Source organism: Alligator sinensis, unplaced genomic scaffold (assembly GCF_000455745.1).
Source record: "Alligator sinensis unplaced genomic scaffold, ASM45574v1 scaffold840_1, whole genome shotgun sequence".
Taxonomy (NCBI): domain Eukaryota; kingdom Metazoa; phylum Chordata; order Crocodylia; family Alligatoridae; genus Alligator; species Alligator sinensis.
This window is the reverse complement of record NW_005842643.1, coordinates 732,335-740,994: the sequence shown is the minus strand read 5'-3', so window position 1 is coordinate 740,994 and position 8,660 is coordinate 732,335. Positions and strand designations below refer to the sequence as shown.

Below are 8,660 nucleotides of genomic sequence, written 5' to 3'. Positions count from 1 at the left end.
ATGAGCCACCCACAGCTCTGTCTTGTGCCCCACCCCGGCTGTGCAGTGCCTGCCTCTGCCTCGGCCCCACTCCCTCACTCACTGTGGGGACCTCAATCTGCCCTGCCCCTCCCCCCTCCCCCAACAGACTTTATCAGCTGGACACTACTCTCCAAGCTTCTGGGCTGGTCACAGCAACATTATCTGCCTCATCAGCCAAAAAAATCTGATTGCTAATAATGTAAATTTTCCTTTTATCAAGGCTGATATGATATGGACCAATGTATTGTGCACCTCTAGTGGTCTTTACTTATGAGTTTTGTTACAAAGAAAGCAGCAAACACAAATCTGCCTCCCAGCCCCTGCATGTACTGTTATAGGTTCTACAACTGGACAAACTCATATAATTATGGGACGATGGAACAGACTGCCATCACTGCTCCATGTAGCTTCAGGCACTTCTTTTAAAGTGGGAGGTGTCAAAACTTGGCCTGGGGTAAGAGGTCCTTCTTTTGTTTGGGGTTACGTTTTATAGGACCCTTAAGGTTTTAGGAGAAAAAAAGGGTTATGAGTGTTGAATGTTACATTTGCTCTGTTTGCAACCCTATCACAAGTTTTAAATAGTGCAGAATATTGGAGCTGATTTTCAAATACTCCTTATCAAAGCAGTCCATTTCTATGGCATTGTCATAGAAGAAACAACATTTTGAGGTGTCCTTGCATATATTTTTTAATTCCTGTTGGCTCTCTCATAATAAATGGTGGATTTTTTGTTTCTTGCCAGATCTTGTGAAGTTATCAGGGCTTATGTTAGCATCAGGCTGTGCTTGGTACTTAGGTTACGTGTTTGCAGATATCATACCTGAAGACACAGTATCAATAGCTATTCAGAATCTTCAGAACATCGGAGAGAGACCTGTAATCAAAGGTATGTGGCTGTATCAGCTTTTCTTTCTCATAATATGCCTCATAACAGTCATGGTGTTTGTTATTTAACCTTTAAACAGATTGTTAGTTAATAAGTGTTTGGTTAAGTGCTGTTCTAAGAATAAATGAGTTGCTTGTATAGTATGGTGGATTTCCCCCTCCCCCCCATGTTGCTCACTAACAAATAGTTGTGGGGCTTTGCGGAGACTTAATATCAGAATCTCTTTGCCAATAATGCAAGTGCAGTTAGATTGATTTGTCAAACAGCAAGATCTTTTTTGTTCAAAAGCAAAAACTTTAAACGTGACCAAAGCTAATTTTTGTCACTGCAATGTAATACTGATTAAAGATTAATCCGAGTTGATGGGATATTCTTAGTGTTGTTATGTGGCTAGGCTCACTATATTTACATTGTTTTGTATGTAGTGGTTCTTACAGCATGAATTTACATTATACTGTCCTATAGCTAAAACGAGTGCAATGTAGTGTACAAAACTGCTAGAAACACTAAGTGTTATGCTATGATCCCAGACTAGCACTTTTGCCAGTGCTGAGAGGGAATCATTTAAACAGACATGCAAGGAATGTTTAGAGCACAGTGGTATCTTAACTTAGTATGTTAAAATACTGGGGGGTGTATATATGTGGTATATATGTCGCAGGGGTTTAGGTTGTAGCCGTGTTGGTCTAAGGATATAGGCAGACAAGGTTCCTTGGGTGAATTTGATATCTTTTATTAGACCAACCCAAATGGTTGGAGAATAGTTATTAAGCAAGCTTTCGGGTTCAAAAACCCTTCGTCAGGCTCAGGAAGCTGCAGCAGTTGGTGTGTGCTCTTCCTGGATCTGGTATATATGTCTGCATTCACACACGTATTGAAGCTGTTGTTCAACAAATAACAGGTTCTGAAGATCAGCAGGGAAGCAGAATTAATCCTGTAAACTGCCCTCATGAGACCATTACTAGGCTACTGTATTCAGTTCTGTTTTCTAAACTTAAAAGCTGTTGTAAAATTGAGAGGTAGTTAGCCAAGTTAGTCTGAAGTCAGGCAGAAGGCAGGAAAGGCTGGCATCCTAGGGTTCCTATATACATGCACCAGGGTGAGGAGGTGTGTTTTAATTAGAGCAGTGCAGTGACATATATTCAGTGCCCCATGGTAACTAAAGCTCATTTTTAACTAAAGCTGCTGTTTTGAAATGCAGGACGCTGAATACATGAGACGCTGTGGCACACTGGAGCATTCTGATTAATCAAGTCTGCTCCAACATGTTCTAATCAGAATGCATCAGAGCACATGTAAAAGTGTCCTTAGAGACTACTTCATTCATCAAATCAGCTTTTGTAGGCTACAGCCTACTTAGTCAGAAGTTTCATAAGATCCTTACAAAGTTGGCAGTTGCTTACAATAGCTCATGGTTTTCTGAACAAGGTAGTCTCTAAGGTGTTACCCTGCCCTGTCTTCTGCCTTTTGAAAAATTGGAATTTTTTTTGAAAAGGACTGAAGGAATGACTCACTTTCTGGCAAGCCTATCCTACAAAGAGCTTAAAGAAGACCAGTTTAGTTAATTTAGCCAAAAGAGTTAAGAGGTGACTTGATCATGATCTAAAAGCGTCTCCAAGGGGAGAAACATCCTGATAGCAAAAGGAACCTTTACAGATATAAGTATAACAATGTCCAGTGGCTGGAAGTTAAAGTTTGAATCTAACTAGGTATAACATGCACATTTTTAACGGTAAAGATAATTAACAATAGGAACTATTATTTACCAAGAATGTGGTAGATTCTAACTGAAAGTCTTTAAAACAAGATTAAATGGCTGTCCAAAAGATATAATATAGTACAACCAGAAGTCATGGCCATAAAATAAGAATTACTGGCTGAACATTTGTGCCCTATGTTATACAAGAGGTCAGACCAGATTCTCACAATGATTCCTTCTGGCCTTAAAATCTGAGGTGCTTCCACGAGCCTTCTTTAAATGAACCTTCCAGCTATATGGAGGTCACTGAAGTCAGTGAGATTCCAGGGAGAGGCAGAGTTAAATCTGTCTGAACAAAGCTCATTACAGTATTGGGGCCTATTTCATTCAGTTTCACTCAGTATACCAGGTGAGAGAAAAATCCATGTTTGCTAAGGGGAAAGCAATTAAATTGTTAAGGATAATCTAACTGGTAAGGACTCATCCTATTTCTTGCATATTATAAAATGTATTTCTTATGTAGGAACATTGGCTCAGGAAATTCCTTTCCATCTTTCCAGGCAAATCTCATGCACTCACAGGCAACTATTCTTCCAAAAGGATCTCCAAAACCATGCAGTCCAGCCCATGTATTGTAACAGCCACAAAGCATTCTATTTAAAAAAAATGTGTGTGTTGTAAAGACCAGAATAGATGAGGGCGTTGCTAGTGCCCTGCCATGCAGCGACAATTAAACTATGCTTGAATGATCCCAGAAAAAGGGCTGTGCCCCATGCTACCATAGAAGGCAAAAAATGCTGCAGTGGTGCTTGCAAAAACTCCTTCCTGAACCCAAATCTACAGATCAGTTTGACCCAGAATGCACAAGTGGCACCCTCCAGTGAGGTCCCTAAGAGTTTCTAAATACTGGTAGGCACATTATCACACTTCAGCCAACCCCCCTATTCTAGGTGTGGCCCGTGTCTGATTTTCAAAGGAAGGCATGTGTAGGGGAAACCAAAAGCCTAAAGTGCATTAATGCAGGAAAGGTTCTTTGAGTAGATGTGATATCTTTTATTAGACCAACTAAGTAGCAAACTTGCTTAGCAAGCTTTCAGGCGCAGTCGCCCTTCCTCAGGCATAGGAAGTCTCTGCTGTTCTAAGACTCCAAGGAATGAGAGAAGCTAAAAGTGTGGCAGGATGTCAATGAGAATGTAAATAGGTAGAAATTAGGAAAACAAAAGGTAAAGCAGGGAAGGAAGAAGTGGGGAGGAGAAGCCAAAGGTGAGTAAGGGAGATTACAGTAGTAGTAATTCAAGGTAGAAAAGAGGCTGTCTGTGAAAAAGGAAATAGCAGGTAGAATTTCTTCCTGGCCACTACAGGTGGGCTGTGGACTACTGACTGAAAGATCTGGAAAGATTGCTAGACCCATTCTCTTTAAATTCCTCCCTGCTTCCTGTAGCCATTTGGCAAACAGTTGCTTATATCAAGTCCATATAAACTTGCAGCGTTTTCAGCATGATGATGGTAGGCTGACAGGGTTGGACTTTGATCTCACCCTGTCATGCTGACATTAAATAGTAATTTTCCTGTACACCTGGTATTTACATAGTGTTTGAACAGAACATGATCTCCTTCTCTTGTTATAGCCCCACTTCCAAAAAGACAGAAATGTGACCACTGGTCTCCATGCGCACCTAGAAGCTATGCTTATCGATTGCTCAGTGGTGGCGGCAAAGAAAAAATGGCTAAAATTTGTTTTGAAGATGAGCTGTAAGTACCAATCTACTTTGAGCCCAGGCAAGGGTAAGCTCTATAGCAGAAGTGTTTTAGTTTAGTCTGCTAGCAGCAAAAACTAAGTTTTATTAAAAAGAACTTCTTGGATTGAGATAATCTGCGTAGCACAGAGCCACTAGTCTTAGGTAGACACACATTTGAAGCGCTCCAATTTCCATTCCAGTCTGGTGCACTTCAAATTCTTCCTGGGAAGGAATGATTTTTTGCATGGCTGTTGGGCTCCAGAGATTTCAGAGAGCAGTGGAGGACATAGAAGAGCAGTCAGTAACTTTCTGTCCCACTCTTCCCTCCTCCACCTCACCAGGGAGGAAAGAAAAGAGTGGAGCTCTGTGGGATGCTAGGGGACTGAGTTTAACCCCCTGTCATGCTCCATAGAGTGTATACATGTAACTGGACACACTTCAAAAATGTTTTAAACAACTTGCTGCTTTATCCAAGGTCACTTTGAGCCACTTCAGCTATTTTGGAGCACTTCATGGTGTGTGCATCTGTCTGCTTGCCTTTTGAAGCGCTTTAAATGTTTCATCTGTTCCAGCCTTTAGGGCTTTTTCTTTTAAATACTAATGACTCTGCTATACTGCTTGGGTCCCTCAAGCAAGGAATCTAGCATCTTCAAGTCTTGCAGATAAACTATTCCTTTTTCATTTCTGCTAGATGGCTGCTATTTTATACCACAGCAGAAGGTTATCTCAAGGATCTGTTCTTGACTCTCCTCCTCTCCTGATGCAGTTATAACAGTTAGTACAATGCTGATGTAGAACAAAACAGTTCATTTCCAAACAGTTTAATCATAACACATGAGCATACCACAAATAAGACACCTGAAAATCCGGAGTGGGGTTAATCTAGATTTCATACATTCTTGGTTAATAATTATTAGCCTTTTTTTTTTTTTTTAAACATCCTTTTAAATTATTCCCATCTCTGCTCCATGTGTTTTGTCTCTTTGGAATAGCTAGTTGCTTTCTATGTCCCTGGGTCTGAATACTATTTTCATTGAAGTTAGTGCCAGAACTGCCACTTACTTTGGATATAATATTTCTGTCACTCTTGTCCTTGTTTGTGTAACATGTGCTGTCTGGCAGTTCTCATCTTGCTCCTTCCTCCTAAAGGAGTTAATAGCTTTAGTGAGTTTTTTACTACTCCCTTCCTTTTCATTTCTAAATAATTCTGTTTGGTCCACAAACAGGATGCCTTGTCTATGAGTTATTTTACCCTGGAGTTTTACAAGGAGGTATTTTTCCTTGTATTCATTTTTACTAACAATAAATGCAACCCAACATCATCTCCTTTTTATTTTGTCTTTTTAGTTTTCCCATACTGTACGTGTTCTTAAAGTACACTTGTTTTTATCTTTGCTACTTTTTTTCCTTTTACTCTACTCTTATTTTGTTTTCTTTGTGTGTGTGTGTGTGTGTCTTTCTCTTCTGGCTCGTTGACACCTTTCGTGATCTTTGTGTATGGTAGAGAAATGACAGAGAAAAGTTCTTTTTTGCACAGTTGAAACAATCAAATTGATAAAATTAGGCTGACCAGATCCTTAAACAAAACAGTAAAAACAACCCTTGTATCTAAGATTTATCTCTGTTTCTTCACTTAAGCTGCTTTGGGCCAAGATTTTACAATGTGACTTGTGCTTAAAAAGTACATCAGTTTTTGGGTGTCCAATTAGAAATCATGAAAAGTTTTTTGGGTTTTTTTGTTTGTTTTTTTTAAGTTCAGCATTTCTGTAAATCACACCCCTTTTAATGTATTATCTGAGGCATGTACAAACACTGGTTGCTTCTGACAATCTTAACTCAAACCCTCTGTGTCGATAGACTTCCTGCTTATATAAAACTTATATGGGGTAGTGCTAGTTTTGGTACTGCATTTTGATAGGGAATACTTAATTGTATTTGCTGTGAGACTTGTGCATTCTGCACAGAAAACTATCCAATAAGCAGTAAAGCCCTAGATTATTAAGGCCATAGGTCCTTTACTTTTGGTAGTCATCAGTTAAATGAATAACCTAAAACCTGCATAGCAGGAAGTAACTTTGCATAAGTATATAGGACTTGGCACCATAGCCTTCAGGGAATACAATTTGTGGCTGATCTGTATCTTTTTTATTTCAGACTCATAAGTGAGCAGAGGGGTAATGTTGGAAGAGGGATAAACATTGCCATTGTAAATTGTAAGTAAGAGAAAAAATGTTGCAGAAAGATATGATAGCACATGAAAAGAACTGCTTTGCGTACAGACATTCAAATGCTGAGGCCCTGAAGAGTTGTGCTTACAGTGCTGACAGTGTGCAGTGGGGGGAAGGGCCTGTGCACACATCTCAGCTTGCTCTGCAAACTTCCTTAGTCTGCCTGGCAACAGATGGCAGCATGCATAGAGAAGCACTGATTGCCTGACCCAGATTGCTCATGGTCAGCCTGTGTTCCCCTGCATCACAATGTGGGGATTGTGAAGGGGACATGAATAGCAGAGTCCAGGGAGAGACTTCTAGAGTGGGGTGGAGGGATACTGACAATAGCCAGGGGTTAGAGAATGTCCCTACCATGCAGGCAGTATGGCATCTTAAACCTTTGCCTCCATCCCTCAAGTGCTAACTCTCAAGTTTCCCAATCAGTCACACTGGTGCTGTTACATTTTGTATAAATAAATATTCAGTGGGCCAAAGAAAGACACAGGTTATACCCTGATGGCTAGGGGATGTGGGAAATCTAGTTCCCGCATCTCCTGAAGCCTACATGTAGGTCTTAAATCCTGAGCTATTGCTAGTTCTTGTCTCATCCCCTGCCCTATTTTCACACAAAAAATAAAAAAATAAGAAAAAAAATCAAAAAAAAAATCAGAAGTTGTCCGTTTGAGCCTAATGAACAGAAGAGAAAATGTGTTTGCAAAATCACTAAAGTTTGTGCATGAGAAGAAAACCACTTTCTACCCAAGTTTAACGTTAATATACTCTCGTGCCCTCCAACAGTTTGCAGACCCTTTTGTACCTCCCTGTTCAGCCTGAACTGGTCCTTGAAAGTCCATTTGTCCCAGAGGAAAACAGCTACCTGCTCCATGGCAATAGAACAGAATCTGCCACACTTGTCTCTCTGTCTCTCTCTCACCACTTTAGGGCACTTCCCATTTCCCTACGGCCTCTAGTAATTGCAACGTGTTTTCAGATGGACTGAAGTTCATCTTAGACACGATCAAAATATCTTTTTTGGGAAATGGGAATAAGATTTTTAATTTCCAACCATAAAAACGCAGATATCCAAAGAGATAGGATTACCTGATAGGTAACATAACAGAAATGTCTTGGTCCTTTAATGGGAGATGGGGGGGGGGAGGAGGGAATGAAGGGTATAATATATAATTATATTGTATACAATATATATGTTCATTAATGTGCATGTGTTATATAATTAGGGACATACTTAATTCACAATTTTGTGGAAATGCTGGCTCCCCAGTAGGATCCAATGGTCCTTGCAGCCCGCCCAGGAGAGGGAGGTGCTGGCTGGTAGGGCGGCATAAATCAACTCTTCATTCTGCGACCAAGCCATGAAAATTCCTTTGGCTGTGAATTAAGTAGGTTTTCATAGATTTCATAGACATTAGGGCTGGAAGGGACCTCAGAAGATCAACGAGTTCAGCCCCCTGCCCAAAGGGCAGGAAGTCAGCTGGGGTCATAGGATCCCAGCAAGATAAGCATCCAGTTTCATCTTGAAGGTGTTCAATGAAGGCGCTTGAACCACCTCCGGTGGCAGGCTGTTCCAGACCTTGGGGGCTCAGACAGTAAAGAAGTTCTTCCTTATGTTCAGCGTGAAACGATCTTGAAGTAGTTTGTGACCATTCGACCTCGTCATCCCTTGGGGCGCTCTGGTGAACAAACGTTCCCCCAGATGCTGGTGGTCACCCCTGATAAACTTGTAGGTGGCCATCAGATCACCCCTGAGCCTGCGCTTTTTCAGGCTAAAGAGCCCCAGGGCTCTCAGCCTGTCATCGTAGGGTCTGCTTCCCTGACCTCTGATCATGCGCATGGCTCTTCTCTGGACTCTCTCAAGCTTCTCCACATCCTTTTTGAATTGTGGAGCCCAAAACTGGACGCAGTACTCCAGCTGCGGCCTCACCAAGTCCGAGTACAAGGGGAGAATGACGTCCCAGGATTTGCTTGAGAAGCATCTATGGATGCAAGCCAGCATTTTGGTCGCTTTACTAGCCGCCGCATTGCATTGCAGGCTCATGTTCATCTTGTGGTCAAAGATGACCCCCAAGTCTCTTTCTTCCATAGTG

General features: G+C 41.1%; 1 protein-coding gene across 7 annotated transcripts in view; it reads left to right on the top strand.

Annotated features, from left to right (window-relative positions):
* Positions 1 to 8,660, top strand: part of FAM3B (family with sequence similarity 3 member B) — a 29,483-nt gene that overhangs the window by 6,131 nt on the left and 14,692 nt on the right. For all 7 annotated transcript variants that reach the window (XM_006033591.3, XM_006033590.3, XM_025215409.1 and 4 more), the window contains exons 2-4: positions 764 to 907; positions 4,235 to 4,358; positions 6,500 to 6,558. In XM_006033591.3, the coding sequence (XP_006033653.1) occupies positions 764 to 907; positions 4,235 to 4,358; positions 6,500 to 6,558 (327 nt within the window). The remainder of the gene's footprint in view (positions 1 to 763; positions 908 to 4,234; positions 4,359 to 6,499; positions 6,559 to 8,660) is intronic.